This window comes from Manis pentadactyla, chromosome 17, assembly GCF_030020395.1.
Source record: "Manis pentadactyla isolate mManPen7 chromosome 17, mManPen7.hap1, whole genome shotgun sequence".
NCBI lineage: Eukaryota > Metazoa > Chordata > Mammalia > Pholidota > Manidae > Manis > Manis pentadactyla.
The window spans coordinates 56,658,995-56,685,495 of record NC_080035.1 but is presented as its reverse complement, the minus strand read 5'-3'; the positions used below and the strand labels follow the sequence as shown (position 1 = coordinate 56,685,495).

The following is a 26,501-nucleotide window of genomic DNA, read 5'->3' as shown; positions in this document are numbered from 1 at the left end:
CCAAAGGGTTTAAGTTCCCCCAAAAAAAGGAATGTCACCATAAGGTCTCAAGAATGTCTCACAACATGAAATCTCAAGAAAAGGTTATGACGCTTCGGATTACTTGTTCTAAAAGAATGGTTACCTACCACAGGTATCACACGTTTGGAATTATAATAAAGATGCTCTTCTCTAAAACGAAAACAAGAGATTACTTCTCACTCACAAAAGAAAAATGAATCAGTGCTCAGGAAGTGGGTTTAGCATGGGGCTAAATCTAAGAAGGTATTTCCTAATTTCCTAATTAACATAAGAAAACAAAAATATCCATTTACACTCAGCTTCCCAAAGAACACGAAACAAATACATTACTAAGTTACAGATTCTAAAGATGAGTGTCACTGAATAGGTTCAAATTGTTTTAAGTATTCAAAGATAACTTCAAGATTACCACAAAAAATAAAGGAATAAAACTCACGGAGAACGTTGGCCCACTGCTGGATGCTACGACAGTATGAACTTCATCATGCAATTTTATCGAGAGCTCCCAGTCAGCCACTTGTGGTTTTAAAGTAGGCACTCTTTATTCAAAAAGCAGAAAGAGAAGAAAGAGTCAATAATGTTATTTTATTCTCTCTTAGTAAATTGATTTCCCTTTGATATTAAGTGAGCAGATAAAACTGTCAAAAGGTTCTGTGAAATAAAATGCTCTTTACTTTAAAAGGTTATATCCTTAGAAAAAAAACTTTCAGATTTAAGCTAGAGAGATTAACAGCAAACAAAAAAAAATCACGCAGACGCTCCAACACAGCAGTGGCCATCACTGTGGGTGATGGTGAAGCACCATCTATTCACAGAGCCACCACCCATCTATGAATTTGACTTAATTATGACAGTCCTTCAAAAATTAACCTTCCTTAAGCGATATTAATTTCTTTTTAATATTTGGTCAAAGTTCAAGACTTTTTACCTAGTATGCAAAAGCTGCACATTATTAACATACACTTTGGTAAGCTTATTGTATTTACTACCTTGTGTTACCAGCACATTTACAATAAGGTGATAAGCATATCCATCACCTCCAAAAGTTTCCGTGTGTCCCTTTGATTGCTTTTTTTTGTCTGTTCTGATGAGAATAACATCAGTGATGCTAATCTTAACACACAGGTCTTTCTTTGTGTATGATCAGTATTACACCGTCCAGGAAAACTGGGTCAAGCGGCCAGAGACAAAAAAAATCTTTAGAATACAAATGTTTCTTACAGTTTTTAAAGTAATAAGATTTCCATGTTTTCTAAATTAACCTAATTTAAGTATTGCATGTTTATATTATTTACAGTTGTGCAGTAATAATTATTAGGCATTAAACATGCAGTATCCAGACTCCTGCTTCAATCATAATTGTAAAAAAAAGTTGCAAATTCTGTTTTAATTGAAATCCTTTCAAAACGAATGTCTGTGTTTTCTTTTATAAAGTTATAGTCACAAAAACTATCATTACAATCAAACCCCCTCTAGATACAATGTCTAATGGAGGGTGATTACTAATTTAAATGAATATTTGTACTCAGCCCACTACTTGATTTATTTTCTGAAGATGAAAAGATGTTATAACTATAGAGGTGAAGCTTAAAGAAAAGAATAAAAATGCATCAATAAATCAATAATAATGCACACTGTAGGCCCAGAAGATTATTTTTTTGGCAATTTGGAAAGGATTATTTCAGAGGACAGAGCGTCACTCCTGAGAGCCTGAAGAACAACAGGGGTGCAAAGAGAAGGGTGGAGAGGAGAAGGGGAGAAAAGGTGTGGGAGAGCGGACGGGCACAGAGTCCTTCCAGGCTCCTACTGGACCCCTGCTTTGGCACCTGTTCTGCAGGGCATTTGTTTGTTCAGGTCTGTCTCCCTCATAAGCCTGGGAGTTCCTAAAGACCACGATCATGCCTTATTTTTCCAGTCCCAGGCTCCACCACACACTGGGAGGCAGGGCTGATGGGGGAGTGGGACAGAATGAGAGGCGCGTCTGCTATGTGCCAAGCACTGCACAGGAGAGGTGGTGTCACCAAGGGACACAAGGTGAGCCACTGGAGGAGCGCGAGCCACAAGCCCCTGGCACTCCCTGGCTGTTCCTGGACTGTGCACAAGACCTTACTGGACTTTATTTTGTTCCCCTTCAAATGAGGCTGACACCCTGACTTCTCAGGGGTACTGTGATAACAGAGATAACTTCATGGCTTTCTTAAATCGGTGCCCTCCGTGATGACTATACTACTCCCTGCTCAAGACTGTTCCATGGTTTTCTACTTCATATGAAGCTAAATGTTAATTAACTCACCCACCATTCAAGTTCCTTAAAAACAACTCTCCATTCTTCATGCCCAATTTTATTTCTGATTATTCTCTGACTTGTGTATCTGACTGTGGCCAGGCCCTTACTGCTGCACAAACCAAACCAAGCCAAGCTAGGTGGAGAATGAAGCACATTGCTTCCAAACTCAGGCTCTTGGGACCTGCAGAAGTTGGCAGAAAACCCAGCTGTACAACTAGTTCTGACCTCAGCAAACTGTTTCAGTCTCCGTTTCCTGAATATAAAATTCAGATAATAGTATCTCCATCACAGTGATATACTGAGGATATAAATAATGCATCTAAATGTTAATTTTTATTATGATGATTAGTCCCAACTCTAGACCTACACTCTTGTTTTCCCCCCATAACTGAAATCCCTTTCAGGAAACTCTGAATTGTTTCTCTTCTGCCTCTCAAAGTAATAGACTGCTCAATAAGAGTATTAACCTCTCTCATACACTGTTCCTTACAGTACGAACTTCAGGGATCCCCCTTCCACTTAACTTATGTTATATGTTTAATAGTTTTCAGAATTTAGCAGCCCAGTGGAGGTTAACTCTTCCAAGTAAATATGGGGATCCTTTTGAGATAGGCAACAAGCCTCTGTTTCGAGAGGAGATGGGAAATTGTTGATCCCGACATCCTGTTCGAATCCAGAATGAATGTTCCTACAGAAAGCAATCTAACAGATGGTGGGAGATGCAGTTCCCACTCTTCAGAACCTAACCACTATTTATTTTTCCACTGCTTTATTTTGATCCACATCTGTTTCATATATGTTATAACCTGCCCCAAAGGGGCCTTCTAGAAAAAGCACCGGCTCTTTTGAGTTAAACTGCTAGGGTTTTATCTCAGCCTATTCTGTTACTAGCAATGTACCAGGAACTCACTCAATCCTCTTGCACCAAAATTTCTACACCTGTAAATATGGAGAGAGCAGAGGGCGGGAGATGACAGGGGAAAACTGTGCTGCTTCTGAGCACACAGCTCCTGGAGCCACATACTTCTAACAATTTCTTTTAAGGTGGTAATGTTAAAAGGCTATAGGAAAGAGGCTCACTGTGAAGACCTTGAGATTCAAGAAAAGATGGTCAAACTCTGGAATCCATGAGTTTACACATCTACAAACAAAATTTGCTATGATTTCTTCTGGCTGTATGTAAATTTGAAAGTTCTGTCAATTTAAAATAAAATGGATAGAGTTGGGTATGTGTGACCAACACAAATATCAATAAGCTCTGCAGTAGAGATGAACTATAATAAACTAGAAAGATAATAATGCAAGCCACCCTGAAAGTATGCATGCTCTTCTCCAAAGAAGAAATTCAGATGGCCAACAGGCACATGAAAAGATGCTCCCCATCACTAATCATCAGGGAAATGCAAATTAAAACCACAATGAGGTATCACCTCACACCAGTTAAGATGACCAACATCCAGAAGACTAGGAACAACAAATGCTGGTGAGGATGCTGAGAAAGGGGAACCCTCCTACACTGCTGGTGGGAATGTAAGCTAGTTCAACCAGTGTGGAAAGCACTATGGAGGTATCTCAAAAAACTAAAAATAGAAATACTATTTGACCCATGAATTCCACTCCTAGGAATTTACCCAAAGAAAACAAGATCCCTGATTCAAAAAGACACATGCACCCCTATGTTTATCACAGCACTATTTACAATAGCCAAGATATGGAAGCAACCTAAGTGTCTATCAGGACATGAATGGATAAAGAAGATGTGATACATATACACAATGGAATATTATTCAGCCATAAGAAGAACAGAAATACTACCATTTGCAACAACATGGATGGAGCTAGAGGGTATTATGCTCAGTGAAATAAGCCAGGTGGAGAAAGATAAGTACCAAATGATTTCACTCATTTGTGGAATATAAGAACAAAGAAAAAACTGAAGAAACAAAACAGCAGCAGACTCACAGACATGGAGAAGGGACTAGTGGTTACCAAAGGGGAGGGGTAGGGGAGGGTGGGAGGGGAGGGAGGGCATTGAGGGGTATTATGATTGATACACATGGTGAGGGGAGGCATCACGGGGAAGACAGTGTAGCACAGAGAAGACAAGTAGTGACTCTGTGGCATCTTACTACACTGATGGACAGTGACTGCAATGGGGTATGTGGGGGGGACATGATAATATGGGTGACTGTAGTAACCATATTGTTGCTCATGTGAAACCTTCATAAGACTATTTATCAATGATACCTTAATAAAAAAAATAAGCATACATATTCTATTTCTGCAAAATCATTGATACTACATTAACAATAACTCTAAAACAGTGATATTAATTCCACCAGCACAAGCATTATTATAATGGTAACAATTACCTAAAATTATATTTTAATTTTAGAGAACAAATGTATCCATTAATATCCAAATAGTCTCCAAGAAGATTTTTACGAACTCTGAGAAGAGGGAGGGAAAAGTCTTGGACTTCTCTCAACTCACCACAGTAGTGCCACACAGAACACTGTGTGCCTGCTTTCCTAAGTCTGTGTCTAGTGAACCATCTAATCAAAAAAACCTCCTCTGTGCAACTTATCAGTTACCTGCAAAAGGTGACATCATTTAAGCTACTTCTTCAAAAAACAAACAAAACCCAAAGGAAAAAAAAAAAAAACAGTGAAAAGGAATTCAGATGACAGCTACTCACAAAGCATAATCAAATAATAGCTCTTGCCCAGACCTGTCCACTTTGATTATCATCAGCCAGCCAGACTGAATATGCTCAATAAAACTAAATTTTTCTCTATTTTACAGTAAAAACTGTCAGCTGACTGTCACCAATGTTAATGCTAACACATTTAACTTACTGGATTATTTTACTCAAAAAAGAAAAACTGCAAGTAAAACTAACTCAAATACATTGCTATTACTTGTCATATTTTTAAAGCAGATTAATGTAAGCATAACAGCATCTTTATAGTTATCAAGGATTATAAGCAACTCAAAACCTTATTATCAGACCCTCAGAAAAGCTGGTTTTCAATTATGTCAGTACCTATTTAAGAGTGAAATACTGAGTTAAAACAATGTTAGTGGTCAAAGATTCATTAAGCAATCCTTCATCGTAACTTTCACAGTGGGTGGTCTGTAAAATGATCAAGAATAATATGCTGCATTCCATAGCCATGGAGGTCAGCTTCTGCATACAAATCTTTGCAGGAAGAAAAAGGCCTTCAGAAAAGTGAGCCATTCATCTGAACCAAGTTCAGAGAATTTCCAGCATGGTGAAAAGATATGTTATGCAAGCACATAGCTGCATTCAGTGGGGGTAGACAGAACCAGCTACACTAAGACTACAAAGGAGGCCTCCCATGGCTCATGAATAAGTCGAGGAAATGATCAGAAAAAAAAAAAAGAGAGAGAGATGTTTAGACAGATGGCCCACTTAAAATGCCAGAGACAGGGCATAAGCAATTTTAATGAAACTTTAGATCTAGCACATGTATTGTTTCTTATTTCCCCCCAGAAAGAAAGAAAAAATCTCAAGATGACAAAAATTGAGCAATTCACTGAAAAGTCCACTTTTAGCAAGTGAGGATGGAGAAAGTTGAAATACAAGTTTATTAGTGCAATAAAGTCATATAAACTTCTTCACAGAGCCATCAGCTATCAAAATGAGAATTAAAAGCATGGAATGAAGAGATTAAAGGAATTTTAAATAGAAGTCTACTGCCAAACCAAACAAAAATCTAAGCCTTATTATGTGAGAACCTACAACATTCCAACATTAAAGTTCATCACTGTAGTAGATAGATAAAAGCAGCATTTTCAGAGAACCTCTTCAAAGCTCGAAATTGCCACAGGAGAAGAATAGAATTCTGCCTATCTGGAATTTAAAATGTGTACATTCAAATATATGAGTCTGTGTAGAAGAATGTGTATAACACAATAGTGCCTAGAAACAGGGAACATCCCCAGGTTTGGTGTTACTAGAATTACAAATATTTGCACAAATGACACCTGAATCTAGAAATGAATAGTAATGTTAAGTATAATCTGACTGACTGAAATATTATGCAATCCCTATTGCTTTCCTCCACCAATAAGGGTTTATGATTTTCAATTTAAACTTTGGGCACAACTAGTCAGGAAAGTAAATGTAGTATGGCCATCACCCCTGCAGACCCCAGGGTCTAATGGACCACTGACCACAAAAGCTGTGTAACTTTTATAAGCTACTACTTATCTTCTTTGTGTCTCAGTTCCTCATTAGTAAGACAGAGACAATAAGCACACTTAATCCACATTAATTAAATGCTATAAAAGGTGGTTATTATCATAATTTGCTTGATGCAGTAATATCTGAAATCTTCCCCTATTATTTCAACAACCCTGTTATTTTTTTAATATATTTATACAATTTACATACAGTACGATTTAAAAATCTTCAGTTCCCTCATATATTTTCCCAGTATATCTACCCCTCTCCCCCAGTAATTCAACTATAGCTGAAAGTTACACATAAACAGACAGGAAATATGCACTCTTGGGGGTGGCTTTTTGGCCCAATATACTGTTTTTGAGGTTCATTCATACTAAATAGTTCTTTTCTTTTTTTATTGCTGAATAGTACTCTATTGTACAAACCTACTAAAATTAGTTCATCCTTCTGTTGACAGGCATTTGGATTGTTTCCAGTTTGGAGATCTTATAAAAAAAAAACTGCTACAAACATTCTTTCTACAAGCTTTTTTAAAGGACATATCTTTTTATTTCTTGTGGGTAAACAATCTAGAAGTGGAAATACTAGGGTAAACATGTTGAATTTTACAAAACTGCCAAACTGGTTTTCAAAGTATTAAAACATATCTATACTCCCACCAGCAATAGATTTTGCTCCATATCGTTGCCACCATTTGGTGGTGTTAGTCTTTCTATTTCTACCCAGGCTAGTGGCTGAGAAACCACATCTCATTAGAGTTTAATATGCATTATGACAAATAATGTTGAGCACCTTAAGGTTAATTAGTTCTTATGGGCCATCTGTATTTAAGTTTTTGCTCATTTTTATTAAAATGTTGGCCTTGTTATTACTGATTTGTGGAGTTATTTATTATGTATTGTAAATATTTTCTTCCCATTGCTTATTTTCTTAAAACTGCCTTACCTTCAGCAGAAGTCTATTACTTTTTTAAAAAATTAATAGACAATTTTTAGAACAGCTTTAGGTCTTCAGAAACATTGAACAGGAATTACAGTGAGTTCCTACATATACCATCATTCATCACACCACCAATAGTCATTATTAACATCTTGCTCTAGTGTGGCACATTTGTTACAACTGATGAGCCAATGCTGACACATTATTATTAACTTAAATCCATAGTTATATTAGGGTTCACTCTTTGTGCTACATGTATATTTTTTTTTACATGCACATTTTATGGGTTTGAACAAATGTATCAGGACATGGATCCACCATTATGGTATCTAACAGAGTCGTTCCACTGCCCTAAAAATGACCTGTGCTCTATTTATTTAACCCAGTCTCCTCCCAAGTATCTGGCAACCACTGATCTTTACTGTCTGCATAGTTCTGCCTTTTCCAGAATGCAGTATAGCTAGAATCATTTCAAATTGACTTCTTTCATTTGGCATTAAGCATTTAAGATTCCTCCATGTCTTTTCATAGCTTGATGGCCCAATTCTTTTTATTGGTGAATAATATTCCACTGTCTGGATATACCACAATTTATCCATTCATCCACTAAAGGATATCTTCCTAATTTTTGACAATTATGAGTAAAGATACTATAAACATTCATACAGTTTTTAGTGTGGACATATGTTTTCAAATTATTTGGGTAAATACTAAGGAGTACAACTACTGGAACATATGGTAAGATGTTTAGTTTTTTAAGAAACTGTCAAACTATCTTCTAAAGTGGCTACACCATTTTGCATTCCCACTGGCAATGAATAAGATTTCTTGTTACTCCACATTCCCACAAGCATTTCGTATGTCAGTCTTTGGGATTTTAGTCATTCTAATGGACATCTAATGATCTTTAATGGAAATGTTTAATATTAATAAAAATGTACTAATTTTTCCTTTTATGTTTAGTGCCTTTATATCCCTGCTGTGAAGTGTTTTGACTATACCAAGGCTCAAAAGATATACTCATAAGTTTTCCTTTAAAGATTTTACTTGTAGACCTATGATTCATCTTTTCTCATATGATGGGAAATAGGGATAGAGGTTCACCTAGTTGTTTCAAGAAAATTTGTAGAACAAGTTCTGCGACTTTGTTCATCTGTAAGACTATTAGCTGCTCTAGGTTCCTTTGCATTTTCATAAAACTTTCAAAATTAACATTTCAATTTCTACCCCCTTTTCCCCAAACCACAATGGGATTATGATTGGCCCTGCATTGAATCTATTCACTAATGGAGGGAGAATTGACATTTTAGTATTTTCTCTCCTATCCAGGAGAATGATAGAGCCCTCACTTATTTACATTTTTAATTTCTCTCAGCACCGTGGCACAAATGAATCTCTTCTGTTAAATGGATACCTATTTTTGTTTTCATTTTATGAGTTGTGTTGTAGCTTGCTTAGTTTCCTTAGGTCATCTATTAAGTTGTTCTGGAAGTCTTCCTTTGCAATCTTAACGCGTATTTCTTTCATTCCTCAGCACTCTGACTAGTGACAGTCTTGAGCTAATTTTGTTGAAGTATTTCCTAAGTATTTTTATGGTATTAAATGCAACTTTTATGCTGTATTAAATGGAAAATTTTCATTTTCCCATTAGTGCTAGTTTACTGAAACACAATTTATATTTCATTTTTTATTCTGCAACTGCTAGATTTATTCTAGTAATTGTTAATAGATTCCTTAAGATTTTCTGTGCAAACAATTATGGCTTCTGTGACATGTTGCTCCCTTTCTGACCTCCATGCCTTTTCCTTTTATTTCCTATCGCAGTGCCTAGGCTCTCTAGTACAATGTCGAATAAAAGAGGTAAATACAGACAGCTCTGTCAATTCCCAGTCTAAAGAATATGACATTCAATATTTTTCAAATATTTTTGTCTTGTTCTATTCTCTTTCCTCATGTAGCTCCAAGTAAATCTAAGTTAGACTTCCTATTATCACCCAGGTCATTGAGGCTCTCTTCTATTTTTTTATTATCTCTTTTCTCTTCAGATTGTATAATCTCTATTCTTCTGAATTTACCAATTCTTTCTTCTGCCAGCACCAATATGCTTATAGCCTATCCAGTAAGTTTTTCATTGCAGATATAATATATTTAGATCCAGAACTTCCACTTGGTAATTTGTTAGAGTCTCCAGTTGTATGCTGATGTTCCCCATTAATTCTCCCATTTTGATATTCAGTACCTGAAAATAATTTTAACACTGTATTAAAGTCTTATCCATAAAACCAACATTTTAATAATACCATAGTTGATTTCTACTGGCTGCTTTTCTCTTGCTTATGGGCCAACTGTAATTCTCGAATTGTATGATGACTGATTTTTTATTGTATACTGGATTGAGGAAATGTTGTAGACTAGTTTTCACGTTATTTTTCCGAGTAAGAATTTTTTTTACAACAGGCAGTTAAAGTTATGGCGACTCACCTTTGTGCTGTGCTAGGATATGTCTATTTGATTTCTCTCTTAGTGAATTAGAAGTCCAAATCACTTATTCCAGACACACAGTGTTTTCTCTGAAGGCTCAGTCCTTCAAGGATTTTAATGGAAAAAACAAGTTGTTTTTTTAAGACCCTCAAATTTGGTGGGACTCAGCTTCTAAACATTATCACCTCTTTGTGGGCAGCAACCGAAACTTCACCTGAGTTCATTCAGCCTTTACAGAGCCCCTGGAGTCCTGCTTTCCATGCACATTTCAGGGGTCTGTCAATGATCTGAGGGAAGCTAAGGTCCCATACGGACCTCCTCACTCTGTTGCTTCTTTGCCATGATGTCTCTGCTCAACTTCCAGCAGTTCTATTACCTCTGCGAGCATTGTTGTCTAATACCTCAAGCCAATACGACTGTGGCTAACTGCCTGAGGTCCAGCCATGCTCCGATGCATGCAATGGTGAATACCCTGGTGAGAAAGCTGTTATGTACAATACACAGTGTACAACTCTGTGGTTTTCAGTGTATTCACAGTTGTGTACCCATCACCACAATTAATTTTAAAACATTTCCAAAATACAAAAATTAAACGTGGGACCCATCAGCAGGCATTCCACATTCCCCCTCCAACCTCCACAGCCCTACAGAAGTACTAATGCACTTTCTATTTCTATGGTTTAGTCTAGACATTTCATATAAACGGAATTATAAAATTGGTGATCTACTGTGACTGCCTTATTTCATTTCATATAGTGTTTTCAAATTTCCTTCATGTTATAGGAAGTAGCAGGACTGCTTTATTTTTATTGATGAATAATATTCTGTTCTGTAAACATACCACACTTAGTATTATATATCGTCATTTTGTGGACATTAGGTTCATTTCCACTGTTGGTTTATTATGAAAATGCCCCTATGAATATTTGTATATAACATTTGTGTGGACATATGGTTTTATTTCTCTTGTGTATATACCTAGGAGTAGAATAGCTGGGTCATGTGGTAATGTTTTACATTTTGAGAACTGCCAAATTATTTCCAGGTTTGCACTATTTTACTCATAAATTCCCATCAAGAATGTGTAAGGGTTACAATTTTTTCACATCCTCACCAACATTTCGATACTCCTCTTTTGTTATTACAGCCACCTTAGTGGGTATAAAGTGGCATCTCATTGTGGTTTTTATTTTTATTTCCCTTATAACTAATGATGATGACCATCTTTTCATGGGCTTGTTGGCCATTTGTATATGTTCTTTGGAAAAATTTCTATTGATGTTCTTTCCCTATTTTTTAATTGGATTATTTGTTTTATTATTGTTGTAAGTTTTTTTTATATTCTAGACAAAAGTCCTTTATCAAATATATGATCTGCAAGTATTTTCTCCCATTCTACAGGTTGTTTTTTTACTTTCTTGATGTTGTCCTTTAAAGCATAAGTTTTCAATTTTGATGAAGTCTAATTTATCTATTTTGTTGCTGCATCTTTTGTACCTTACATAAGAAATCATTGGCTAACCAAAAAGCAAAGATGAACTCCTTGTTTTCTTCTAAGAGTTTTGTAGTTTAGCTGTTCTTTAAGCAGTATGATTTTTCTTTAAGTTCATTAGCTCATTTTGTATGTGGTGTAGGAAGGAAACCAACTTCAATCTTTTGCATAAAGATATCCACTTGCCCCACAAGTGTGACTGCAGATTATTTATTCACTGAATTGTCTTCAGATACTTGTTGAAATCAACAGAGTAACTGTTTTTGGACTTTCAGTTCTATTCCATTGATCAACACATCTATCCTTATGCCAGTACCACACTCTCTTAATAACCGTGGCTTTGTATTAAGTTTTGAAATCAGAAAGTATGAGTCCTCCAGTTTTGTTCCTTTCAAAGACTTTTGGCTATGCTGAGTCTCTTGCATTTCCATAAGAACTTTGTAATCAGACAACTATCTCTGCAAAAATCACTGCTGGGATTGTGATAGGGCTTGCACTGACTATGTTTGTCATGTTGATAAGTATTGTCACTCTTTGGTCTTCAGATCCATCAACACAGGATGTTTACCCACTTACTTAGGTTGTCTTTAATATGTTTCAACAATTGTTTTGTAGTTTTCAGCATACTAGTCTTGTAATTTTTTTATATTTATGTCTAAGTATTATATTCTTTGTGGTATTATTGTAAATAAAATTGCTTTTAAAAATAAAATTGATATTTGCATACCACTTTTATGCAAAATAAGTAAATTTGTGAAATCCTTAACTTTCTACATACAAGATCATGTCATATGCAAACAGATATTTGACTTCTTTCCCCCATCTTGATAACTTTTGTTTTCCTTCCCAAATTGCCCAAGCTAGAAAACTCAAGTGCAATGTTGAAAAAAATAATAAACCTCCTTGTCTTATTCCTGATCTTAGGGGGAAAACATTCAATTGTACACCATTAAACATAAGGGTTTGTCATTTCTGTTGATCATCCCAAGAACCACATTCTGCTTTTACTGATTTCCACTATTGTTTTTTTAAACTCTGTTCCATATATTTCCACTCTAATCTTTAGTTATTTCCTTCCTTCTGCTTGCTTTGATTTAGTTTGTTCTTTTCCTATTTTCCTAAACTGGAAGATGAGGTATTAATTTGATGTCTTTCATCTCTTTTTATACATGTTTACAGCCCTAAATTTTTCTATAACCACTGCTTTAGCTGTATCCCATAAGTTTTTTAATATCGAGTTTTGTTATCATTTATCTCAAGACATTTTCTAATTTCTCTTGTGATTTCTTCTTTAACTCCCTGGTTATTTGGAAATGGGTTGTTTAATTTCCAAATATTTGTAAATCCCCCAAATTTCCTTTGTTGTTGCTTTCTAATTTCATTCAATTGCGGTTGGGGTATGTACTTTGTATGATCTCAATCCATAAATTTATTGAGGCTTAGTTTATGGCCCACCATATGATACAGTCTACCCTGAAAAATGTTGCACGTGTATTTGAGAAGCCTATTCCGCTGCCACCGAATGGATTGTTTCATAGCTGTCTTTTAGATCTATTTGGTTTATAGTGCTATTCAAGTCTTCTATTTCTTTGTTGATTGTGTCTGTTGTCCTATCCATTACTGGAAGTGGGATATTAAAGTCTCCAACTATTGCAGTTGTTCATTTCTCCTTCCAATTGTCACAATTTTGCTTCATATATTTAGAACTGTGTTATTAGGTACACACATTTTCATAATTGACTTTTATCATTATAAAATATCCCTCTTTGTCTCCAGTAACAATTTTTGTCTTAAAATTATTTTGTCCGATATTAGTATTTCTAGTAATAAAAATAATATTAGTATATAAATATAATAATTGTCTGACAACTCTATCCTTTTACTTTCAACCTATGTCTTTGAATCTAAAGTATGCCTATTGGAGAAAGGATATGGCCTGATCTTGTTTATCCATTCTGCCAGTATCTGCCCTGAATCAGCATGTTTAATCCATTTACATTTAATAATTACTCATCATATAGGATTTAAATGTGTCATTTTGCTTTCTATATGTCAAATACTTTTGTTCTCCTATTACTCTATGATTGCCTTCTTTTGTTTAAAGAGATATTTTATAGTGCACTATTTTAATTCCCTCGATGTTTCATTTATTATTTTAAGCTATTTTCTTAATGGTTACACTAGGGGTTAAAATTAGTACTTTATATTTAAACACTACAGTTTGGATTAATGCTAACTTAACTGCAATAGCATACATTAGATTAGCTCCAATATAGCTTCATATATAGCTTCCCCACCCTAGTTTGTCTTCTTTTTGTCATACAAATTACACCTGAATGTACTGTGTGCCTACCAAGTTAGAATTATAATTATTGTATTATGCAGTTCTTTAAATCAGAAAAAAAGATATTACAAAATAAAAATACACTTATTTTTATACTTACTGATGTAGGAATTTTTAACCAGTGTTCTTTATTACTTTATTACTATTAAAAACAGGAATTTTTTATGTTTTTATTTTTTTAAATGTTTTTGTTTGGTACCCTTTCATTTTACCCTGAAAAATTTCCTTTCAAATATCATTGGGTGGGTCTGCTAGAAACAGATTCAGGTGTTGCTTACCTAAGTGTCTTAATGGCTCCTCCACTGTTAAAGGATAGTTTTGATGGACATAGAATTCCTTGTTGACTCTTTTTTTTCTCTTCAGCATTTTATATACAACAGACCATTACCTTCTGGGATCCATGGTACCTGATGAGATGTGAGTTCTGATCCCTTTTACATGATGAGTCATTTTTCTCCTGCTCTAAGATTATTTTTAGTTTTTGACAGTTCAACTATAACATGTGTAGGTGTGGAGCCCTGAGGTTATACTAGTTGGGAGTTTACCAAGCTTCTTGAATGTGTAAATTAATGTTCTTCATCAAACTTGAGATGTTTTCTCCCATGATTTCTTTAAATATTCTTTCTGCTCCTTTATCTTTCTTCTCTCCTTCTGGGACTCTCAGCATGTATGTTGATACATTTGATGTGACCCACAGGTCTCTGAGGCTCTCTTCGTTTTTCTTCAGTTTACTTCTGTTTCTCACACTAGATAATCTCAATTGATGTATATTCAAATTTGCTGGTTATTCTTTCTGCCAGCTCAAATCTATCAATGAATCCCTCCAGTGTACTTTTTCATTGTAGGCACTGTAATTTCACCTCTAGAATTATTTTTTTTAATAATTTCTGGTTTTTTATTCATATTTTCTATTCAGTGAGACATGGTCACTATACTCTCCTTTAATTCTTTATATCTGGCTTCCTTTAGTCCTTTGAACTTATTTTTAATAGGTTATTTAAGGTCATTGTATAAGAAGCACAACATCTGGGCTCCCTCCTTGAGAGTCATTATTGACTTGTTACCCCGTGAATGGGCCATATTATAGCGTTTGTGTCTTGTGACTTTTTACTGAAAACTTGAAATTTAGATAATGTGGCAAAACTGCAAATGAGACTCCTTTCCCTCATGAGGGCAACAACCTGAACTTTTCCTTTAATAATCTTCATAATTGATAATTACCTGCTTAATGTCTACTTATTCCATTCTATTTTAAACATCCTAAAGAGCAGGAACTGTTTGAAAGAAAGTGATCTTTGTGAAACAGATGGTCAGAACACTGGTAATCTAGACCAATGCTATCTAGATTCAGGGCCATTAGTTACATATGAACACTTAAGATACGAAATTAACCCATCACAGTGTGAGAAACCAGAAATTCAAAATTCAAAATTATAAAAAGTAAAATAAAAAGACAGAGAGTTTGAAAGAAAAAAAAATGGGTAGCATTATTAATTCAGAGCTTATCCTATGGACTAATGTGAAAACATCAGTGATTATATAATGGAATATAAGGAAGCATGCTAATATCTTTTAAAATAACAATGCTTTCAAACAACATGGGCTCTTCTTTTCCCTACATATTTCTTTATATTTCTTAGAATATTCCCCATTTCATAGAATTTATTCACTAAGTAAATTTCACTGAAACTATTACTTGAGATAAAGATGAAAAGGAAGCTCTATTAAGAGAAATTCAAGTCTATTCAATTTAAAGAATCCAAGATCTAAACATATGCATTTTTATCTTCATTAATCTATCATTATTATTGAATTATTTCTTTTAAGGAAAAGGTAGTACTAAAGTAAATTGATAAAAAGATGTTAACAAACACAATGCCCAAATTGACCTCCTAAAAGAAACTTTTAATCTCCTTCTGGTACATTACCTCACCATCATCTAAAATATAAATCATCATGGTATACGCGCAATATATACCATATATACATATATATATGTTCTGGCTATATACATATATATACACATATATATGTGTGTATATGTATGTATATATGTATATACCATATATATATATGTATATATATGGTATATACACACACTCAGAGAAAAGCATTATACTGAAAAATCAAGTAATGTCTTCAGAAGATAATATTTTTCCATTTGCACCAATTCTATAATTCTTTTCAATTTTTACTTACCTCACTGGCACATCTCTCTATACCACCATTAAATCCTTTTTCAGAACAAGGCTAAACATAAATATATACAAATATTCCTCCATTAACTACAGAAAATTGCCTTACACAGATCATCTCACTTGGAGTTTCAATAATCTTTGAATTATGTAAATTAATCATTTGACATTTTATTACGAATGCAGTGATAGTGCTTAGTTTCGATTCAAAAATCAAAGATTTCATTATCCTATAAAATATATCCAGAGTTCAAAGTATTTAAAGGGGGTTAAATAAAATGCAAACATTTAATGCAACATTAAGCATGTGAAATAAAACTCGATTGCCTAAAGAAAGCATGCTATGCTGTTACCCTGGTGACAGGTTGAAAAAGGGATTGTGAGCTGAATAGCTGTATGATATGAAATTAAAATGTTTCACATTGAACAATCCAAAATGAATTGGGAAAGGTTAGAGTAGAGGAGAGAGAAATCAATTCTCCAATGGCAAGGGTGAATGGGAAAGAGGCATGAATAGGATTTGCCAGTGGGGTGCAACAGCTGCCAAATATCCTGCAGCCAAAGCATTACAATAATACTGATGAAGTGTGCAGGAGCTTTTGGAATCATCGCAGGGAACAGAAATTCTCCTACAATAATGAGGCTATTCTGTCCTCGATTCAGCTCTTATCGTAGAATCAACAAAAAGAAAAATATTTTAAAATGTTAATTTTTAGCAAAAAATGTATAAACAATGGCATTTTATCCACTTAATATTTGGTGCTTAACCTCACATAGATTTTTAAGCCATCCAAGACATAGTCATGTCAAGTAACTGAAAATATCATGACAGATACTAAAAAGTAAAGCAAGCTTAAAGGATAATGATTGAATCAATATTTTCTCCCCTCTTGCTGCTTTTAGATTTGCTCAAATGAAAGTAGGTATTTCCAAAGACACAGTATGGCTATGTGTATTTGTTAATATACATAGAAAGTACTATTTTTATTATACAGTTAGTTACCAGACAACTTCATTGTCATAACGAAATAGCTTATCTGAGAGCATATTTGAAACAAGTATGATATAAAAGCAAAATTTTATTGTCACAGTGTAAATGTGGTAATATTTGGTTCTTTTAAATTCAGAGACATTTAAGTAATAGAGCCAATATGGAACTGCACAACAATGCTCACCTTTCTTTGGGAATTATTTTCACATGGCTCCTTTTTTTTCTCTGTTTCTTTCCCCAGTTATCTTTCAATGATTAAGATATTTCAAAATCTTAAATGTTTACCATCTAATTGAAAATTTAATAATGGGTGAATGAATTATAAACCTAAAACCAGGAAAGGACATTCTTTTTTAATAGCAAGGGGGAAAAAAAACCATAATTACATCTGTCAGATAAAAATCACTAAAAAATTGATTCTCCATTTTATCAGGGAGCCAAATGAGGTAAGAAAATACAATACAAATGTAGACATGTCCAGTGCAATTCAAGTGAATGTCAGTTCCCATTATGCCACTGTGGCTAATGGAGGTAAAGTGACAATAGGCTCTATAGCCAGTCAGGATACCTGGTAAGTTCTGCCAAGTACGAGCTCCACACATCCACAGTAATCCTCCACAAACGTGAACATTACATGTTTTTAAACCTTCAGGCTAAAGTCTCTTCATCAGTATTATCAGAGGCCACAGCGAAGGTGTTCCTTTCCCTGTCTTCAACCTCCGCTCAAATATCAAGAGGGAAACTAGAAGATTTAAGTAAAAACCAGAAAGTAAAGGGTTCTGCCTCATGCTATTTGATCAGACTGAAAACTGAAAAATATTTCAGGAATCATCTGGCCCAACACTGCCATTTCTCAGAGCAGGAAACGGAAGCATTTGCACAACGGCTGGTCCCGCCTTGATACTTGGCAGTGGTGCTGGGACCAAAATGCTGACTCCTGACACCTCATCAGCGCTGGTTCCACTGCACCATGCCAAGCACTCGGGCGATCCAATGCCAGGTGAAGGAGCCCAAAGAACTGAACATGATACAATTTTCCTCCCCCAAACGACTCAACAGAGAGACTGCCATAAATAAAAGAAGCTCTATGGAATTCTGTATATGCATCTACATGTTTAAGAAATGTGGGGTGCACAACCACACTCCACACTACCAGGAACCACTATTATCACATACTCTGATGCAAATTAATTATCTGATTTATCAATTCTAAAAGAACAAGATTTTCTCTTGCATGTTAATTTTTTTGAAGTACTAACACTGTAGTCTTTCGAAACCACTTTTTCAAAAACCATTTAATACAGAGAAATGTTGACATTACGCTATGCAAAAAAAGAACTAAAAGACACCCTTTCAAGTAGGATGGCCCATTTTCTGTAAAAAGAAAATACAACATTAAACTCTATGTATATGTAAATATAGAAAAAAGGCAAATGCTCATTAGAGTTGCTGGTACTTGCAGTCTCTAATTTCTCCCTTCCCATTTTTTTCTTAAACCCCCATCGACCCAACTTTAACCACCACTTTCTGAAAACTGCTACTGTCAAGGTCTCCTATGACCTCCACATTGTTAAATTCAGCGGTCACTGGTCTCCTTCTTCAGACTTGATGTATTTCAGTTGAACACTCCTGCCTCCTTGAGCCCTATCTTCACTCGGCTCTCTGGACTCCGCCCCTGCCTACTTTTCCACCTATGTCCTCTGCTGTTTCTTCTCAGTCTCTTTTGCTGGGTCGGCCTCATCTTCTTGTCTTGTTAATGTGCGTGTCCCAGGGCTCGGGCCCAGGACCTCTACTCCTAACTGGTCTCCTGGCTTCCGCACTTCTCCCCTTACGGTGGTGTGTAACACTGCAGCCACAATGATCCTGTTCATACCCGGCAATGCCTCCACTCCATTTCACAGGGAGGAAAAGCTAAGTCCCTAAAACAGCCTGCCGAACACAGCTCCACCTGTACTACTCTATAGCTTAGTTACACCTCTCAGGTAGCACCGGCCTCCTTGCTATTTCTCAAACAGACCAGGCATGCTGGGACCTCAGGCGCTTTGCATTTGCTGTCTCCTCTGCCTGGAAGGCTCTTCGCCCAGATATTCACATGACCGACTGCCTTCCTCCTCAGGTCTTTGCTCTAATGTGAGCCTCTTCATCCCGGTCTTCCTTCCTGCCATCCACTTTCCCTGCAATCTACATTAAAACTGCAAGTACCTCACCACCCACCCCCAAAGTGCTCTATATCCCTTTCCCTGTTTTGTTTATTACCAAAACAGTTATCATCATTTGATGTGCCACACACTTTACTGATCTGTTTTGCCTGCCTATCCTCTACTGAAATGTGAGTTCAATAGGGGTAGGATAATTTTTTGACCATTTTGTTCCCTGCTAAATTCTTTAAATTTTCTAACTCAACTCCTAAAATCATGAAAAGGTGATTTTAAAAGACATGTGATTACATTTAAGATCCACATCTGATTCTCTTATTCAATAAGGAATGAAAGGACACTATCTTTAACATAAGAAAAAGTATTTCAAACCAACAGCTAATATACCGTTAATGTTGAAACAAGGCATCCCAGCTAGGAATAAAGCAAGTAAGTATCACTGTCACTACCTTTGAAATAGAATATTTGTCATTAAGGATAAAGAAAATTGGGGAGAAGTGCCTAAATTATCATGTTAAGGATTTTATATCTCATTTGACGTTGACAAAAACTCTTGAAGAACTACTATTATCTCCACATTATCTCTGAGTCCAAGAGATGTTAAATAATTTATCCTAAAATAATAATTGGGATTGGTAGAACCAAGGGAGAAATCCAAGTCTCTAGCACAAAAGCCTGTGTTCCTAAACATGAAACTATCCTGGAAGTTCTAGCCAGTAGAAGAAGACAAGAAAATACATATTATAACTCATAGAAAGGATGGCACAGTTATTATTAGAAGATGCAGTGGTCACTGTTGTTGATTACTTGACATCTGTTTCACACCAGAAAATCAGTCCGAGACAATCATGATAATCCCATTCCCTTTGCAGTGACTGATTAAGAATGGGCAGATTGTACTTCTGGTCCATGAGAACTGAGAAGCAGCTGGCTGGGTTAACATCTGGGGAAATGGACATAGTCCCCTGAGCCTTCTCTAGATTTGACTCCTAAAACTTCTGCAGCTGTTCTGCTATCATTGCCTTATGATGAAGCCCATACACAGAAAAAGGAAAGCTAAGAGAACTGCAGAGAAGTGGCATCCGGAGAAGAGCATACTGAGCTCACCCTTCCTGTCTTCTGACTCCTGTTCAAATCAAGAACTGCCCGTCTGGATCGGGGTTCCCATTACCTGTACCCAAAGGCATCCCAAGTAATTCAGAAGGTTGTAAGATTGCCCCTCTTGAAATCAAGCAAGAAGTTATATAATGGATTTCTCAAGTCCAAGAAGAATTATTACAAAAGAATTACAAATACTCAAGTAGTCAAACTCACAGAAACAGAAAGTAGAAGGTGGTTGCCAAGGGCTGGGAAAGAGGAAATGGAAAGTTGTTCACTGGGTATGGAATTTCAGTTTTCAAGACGAAAAAGACATCTGTTGCACCACATTGTTTATATAGCTAACACTAATGTACTGTGCACTTAAAAATGGTTAAGATGGCAAATTTTGTTATGTTTTTACCAAAATAAAAAAGTTACAAATACCATCAGCTTTTCTTTATCAAATCAATCATCATTTAGAAAATGAGGAAAAGATCCTATCCGTAACAATACAATATATGAACTTAGGAATAATAACAAAAATATAAACTACCTATGAATAAGAAATGTACACTTGAAATAAGAGAAATTATAAAGCTTTAATGACAGAAACAAAAAAAAACTTCAATAAATACAGAATCATATCTTATCTTTTTAAAAGTCTCTATCCAAGTTTATTATGACTTTAAGGCAATTCCAATATCAGTGCTTTCAAAGCTCAACTAGAAGAATGATTAATATATTTTAAGAGAAGAAAATAATAAATTATAAGGATAGAATGACAAATGGCAATGAAGAGAAAAATCCAGAAATGGACCATAATATATTTAAGAAGTTGGCAAAGGATGAATGTGATATTCAATAATCAATAAAGGATAGACAAGTCAATAAATGAAGGACACCAGGTACTCCAAAATATTCTGAGTAAAACCACACTGGCTAACTACAAAAAAGTAAAATCAGATCTCAACCTCTTATCAGCTTACACAGTACATTCAAAATATGAAAGATCAGTAGAATAAAAGAAGATTTGATATAATCTTAGGCTCTTTTAAAAATAAAAGCAAAATAAGACACCACAAAGAAAAAAAATTGATCTGACTAAACAACATTAAAAACACATTCTAATCATGTTGCATTCGCTGGATTATAACACAAGGCATCCCATTACTTACTTCACTGAAATTACCAGGCTTCAATTTCTACTTTCTTGTCATGTTTATGGCTACTTGATATAAACAGAAAATGCCACTTCTTGTTCTCGACAGTTTTCTTACCTACAAAGCCTTTAGTTGGTTTTAAACTATAAGATAGATTCTTTTCTTATTTTTTTATAGCAAATTAAGTAAAAACTTTGCGGGTTGAAACAAAATTATATAGGATCAATTATTCTCATAAAAATTCTATAAAACAGGACAGAATACATATTATTCCCATTTTACAGATAAGCTTAAGCTTAAAGTAATATACCTAAGGTCACATTAAAAAATGGTACAGTTCTGACTAAAAATGAGACTTCTAATTCTAAATTCTAGTTTTTCACTAACCACAGAATGCATTTATGTAACATAAGCACACCTTCTTATGTGTGTGGGTGTAGGAGTGGGTGTAAACGGGCAAGATTGGGGTGGAAGAGGAAGTAAGGGAATGGAGGGCAGCAGGGAGCAGAAAGGGAAGGTGGGAGAGAGCCAGGGACAGAGGGGAGGAGTGGGGAAGGAGAGAGGGAGGGAGGGAAGAGGAGAGGACAGCACACGAGAGTGGCCATACATACACTCACTGTTACTGACTAAATTTTTGAATCCCCTCAAAATTCATACTTTGAAATCCAGTGTCCAGTGTTCTGCTATTTGGAGAAGAGGACTTGGGGAGGTGATTAGATTGTGAGGACGTAGCCCTCAGGAATGGGATCACTGCCCTTAAAAGAAGAGGTGAGGGTAGCTTTCTGTAATTTACAAGACAGTCCTCCCCAGAACCCAAGCACACTGGTGCCCTGAGCTTGGGCTTCCAGCCTCGAGCGTTGCGAGGCATCAGTGTTTGTTATTTAAGCCATCCAGCCTATGATAATTTGTTATAGGGGCCCAGATTGACTAAGACACTCACGTATGCTTCTGTCTTGCCATCCTAGGAGTTATAAAGAGATGCTACTTTACTTGGGGAGTAGGTCTGAATGTTTTATAAATAAAGTTAAGTACCAAATCACGAAGAAGAAGCCCATGACATAACACAGACGTAAGTGAATTCCAAGGGGCTTAAAGAGTTAATTGTTGCTGATTTTCCCAATATCCACCTATAAGTATTCACCTGTTTAAAAAAAAACAATAAGTGTTCAGGATTTTGAACATATTCCCTGGGGAATGGTGAAAAGGGCAAAGGAAAAAAGAAAAGGAAGGAAGCAAGTAAAAGAAGCCTACAAAATGTAGTGAGTTTATTGTATAGCAGCAGTTAAAAGAAAAAGAAGACTTCTATAAAACCCACAGCATTAACATTTACTTTCAAACACCTTAAAACAGATTTAATACATGAAAACAGATTACACTGCCCACGTCCACCGCAGTATGGCTTTGCCCTGAGAACTGGCTTTGCCCAGGAAGTCAAGGGCTTACTCTGAGCCACATCCCCCGCCAAATTCTTCCAACACGCGAAGTGCTGTGAGAATGCAAAACGGCCCTCTTCTAGGGAAGACGGATTTGGTCACCAACGATTCTACCACCAGGAAAGCTGGCCTGGCTCTCCCTAGAAGTAACAATCATTACAATGACTAATGAGTCAGGTAACTTAACAGGAAGACAATAATCACGGAATTAGGAAGTCTGAGTGATAAAGAGTAAGAATGGCTGGAGGAAATAGACACTTCAAAGAGGGTACACTGGCATTCATCAGTCTGAAAAGCTTGGGATGGCAGAGGTGGACTTGCACCAGAGCACAGTAATGGGAGGGCTTGGGGAGAACAGCAGCAAGAAGTTGTTCCTGACCTCTGAACAATATCTGGACCTAAAGAAAATTCGGAGCAAAGTTAAATGAAATATTACTGAAAGGAACTAAATTGTTTTACTTTTTCCTCCAATCATTATCAGTTAGTGAAACAATTAACACCAAACCACAATGCCAACAAACTAATCTTAGCTTCAAATAACACGAAGCAATTGTTTACCACAACTTTTAATGATTCAGTAAAAGTGTTCAAGTATGATTATAAAGAAAAATAGCTTCATGGTAAGTCAGCATGTATTTATGTAAAAACACAATTATGTCTGCCAAATTTATGTACAGTCATCCTAAAAAAAACTGCTGTTGTTTCTGACGTGAACTTTTTTTTTAATCTAAAATGTGCTGCTATCTTTTTACTATCCAAATACTATGGGTACATATTATTAATGCCTTTTTCCAAGTTATAAATGATAAAAGAGTAAAACCCATAGAGAAATTGGAAAAATAAGATCAGCGGCCAAAACAAGCAACACAAAGGAAGGGCTGTGGCTACTGGGTTTGGAGCATAAACATTACATAAGCACGCCCATTACACAGCAATATGAAGCTACCCCTGGAGGCTAACTCCTAGACTCCATTCCCAAGCCAATAATGAAGACATGACTCTGAAGCCAAAATGTGAAGATTCAATCACCTTATATCAGCTTTGGTGCCAGGGGTCTCTTCAGCAAACAAGCAAAAACAACTTAGATCCACTTTGCCTAAACAAGATTATGCTCTGTCAAATAGACAATATATTTGGCTAGTAGTTATAGGTCTCTGCTGTTATAGATGGTACCAATTTTATAATAAACTGCCCTACTTAGGAAATAAGTTCAATAAAATATAAACTGACCAAAAATAAATCATTGTTATATAGATAATACATGCACAATTGTCTATGTAACTGAACTTTTGGCCTATATATTTCATTAATATAATTTTTTCCAACTTCTATAGGGTAATGTTCAATGGTAGTAAGAACAGGGGGATTCAGGGAAGACAGAAGAGCAGGAAGCACCAGGAATCTGTCTCCATAAACTAGACAGCTGTTACAGGGCCGGGATCTGTCTGATACAACTACTTTGGAACTTTGAAGGCCAGCCGAAGGCTTGCAACTTTCAGGGGAAGACTTATATGGTAAATTGCAGTATATTTCAGCTCTTAGCACAGTAGCAGCTACCAATCCTCCTACCACCGCCATGTGGCAGGCAGCTGAGCACCTGTTCCTGGAGCATCCGGCTGTGGAAGTCACAGGGCAAAAGGGACCCTGTCTGCCAAATACTGGAGATCTGTGCTCACAACTGCTTCTGATCACAGAGGAGCAGACAAAAGGGTGGGTAGCCACTGCTATTGCACCTCCCTGATTGTTGCAAGCCACTCCTCATCTGGTTGAAGTGACTTCCAGGAGATTTGAAGGGCCAGTACCTTCTTTTCCCCCCACTTCATTTTTTGCTTTTTCTTCTGTCAGGAGCCAGACCTTAAAAACTAAGACATTCATTAACAACTGCATATATGAGGAAAATTGGAAAGTGACTGCACATGCCCAGGAAAAGGCTCAGAAAAGACCTGAGAAGACCTTAAGTTTACACCTCAGGCTGATCTCTGGCACAGATATAGCCTACAATAATCAATAAGCAAAATTAGTAACAAAAAAACAGTAAACCTTGGAGAAAAAGGAGAATCTGTTTTCAGAGTTACCACATTACTAGAATCAGATGTCCAGTGTTCACAAGTCATACAAAGAAGTAGGAAAGTATGGCCTTCTCAAAGGAAAGAAAAACAACAAGAAAATGCATCCCTGAAAAACACCTTATGGCAGATAGAGATATGTCAAATACTTCAAAATAACTGTCAAAGATGCTCAGAGAACTAAAGCAAGATATGGAGAAAGTCAAGAAAACACTGTGTATACAAAATTAAAATATCAGTAAAGAGAAAGGAGAACCTACAAAGAGATGAAAAAGAAATTCTGGGGCTGAAAAGTAAAACTAATATGAAAAACTCACTAGAGGGATTCAAAGGCAGATGGAGCAGGCAGAAGAATGAATCATCCAACTTGAAGATAGGACAATAGAAATATATATTGAATCTGAAGAACAGAAAGAAAAGACTGAAGTGAGCAAAGCCTAAGAGACCTATGGGATACCATCAAGAGGAACAATAATGTATCATAAGAACCCCAGAAGAAGAGAGGGAAAGGGGAAGAGAGAATATTTGAAAAAATAATGGCTGAAAACTTCCCATGTTTGATGACAGACATGAATATCAATATCTGAGGTCAACAAACTCCAAGTAAGATGAACTCAAGAGACCCTGACCAAGATACATTATAATCAAACTTTAAAAAGACAGAGAATCTTGACAATAGCAAGAGAAAGCAAATCATCACATTCAAGGAATTCTCAATAAGATTATCATATTTCTCATCAGCATCTTTGGAAGCTAGATACAGTAGGTTGATATATTCAAAGCAGTAAAAGAAAAAGAACTGTCAACCAAGAATCATAAATCTAACAAAATAGTCCTTCAAAAGTAAGGAAGACATTAAAACAGTCCCAGATGAACAGAAGCTGAGGGAGTCTGTGACCACAAGACCTGCTCTGCAAGAAATGCTAAAGGCAGGCTTGCAGGTTGAAATGAAAGGATACTAGATAGCACCAAGAAGCCACATGAAAAAAACAAATACCCCAGTATAACACAGGGACAATTATAAAAGCTAGTATTATTATAGCAATAGGTTATAACTCCACATTTTGTTTTTTATATGATTGGAGAGACTAATGCATTTAAATTATTATTGGTTTATGATTTGAGCACAGAATGTATAAAGTTGTCATTCTGTGACATCAACACTAGGCAACCACTGATCCATCTTTATACTTTTTGCCTTTCCTAGAAATTTCAAATGAAAGAAGCAATATATTTAATAGTCTTCATTAACTGATTTATCTTTGCATGATTTTCTTTTTAAATTTATGCATTTTGATACATGTATCAGTACTTCATTCTTTTTTATTGCTGAGTAGTATTCCATTGTATGGATATACCATCTCCACTCATAAATTCATCACTTCATATACATTATACCAGTGGTTGTGTAGTAGTGTAACATTGTGATTTTAATGTGTATTTCCCTAATGATTGATAATGTCGAACATCTTTTCATAAACTTATTTTCATTCATATAACTTCTTTGATAAAAAATCTATGCCAAGCTTTTTTTTTAACTGGGTTGTCTGGCTTATTTTGAAGTTATGAGAATTATTTATACATTATAGATTCAAGTCCTTTATTGGATACATAGATATATCTCTAAATACATGCTGCCATTT

The 26,501-nt window shown here is 35.7% G+C and overlaps 1 protein-coding gene across 6 annotated transcripts in view; it reads right to left on the bottom strand.

The window, feature by feature from the left end:
- PCCA (propionyl-CoA carboxylase subunit alpha) overlaps positions 1-26,501 on the bottom strand; it is a 358,555-nt gene that overhangs the window by 124,122 nt on the left and 207,932 nt on the right. For all 6 annotated transcript variants that reach the window (XM_036893600.2, XM_036893604.2, XM_057494481.1 and 3 more), the window contains one exon: positions 458-560. In XM_036893600.2, the coding sequence (XP_036749495.2) occupies positions 458-560 (103 nt within the window). The remainder of the gene's footprint in view (positions 1-457; positions 561-26,501) is intronic.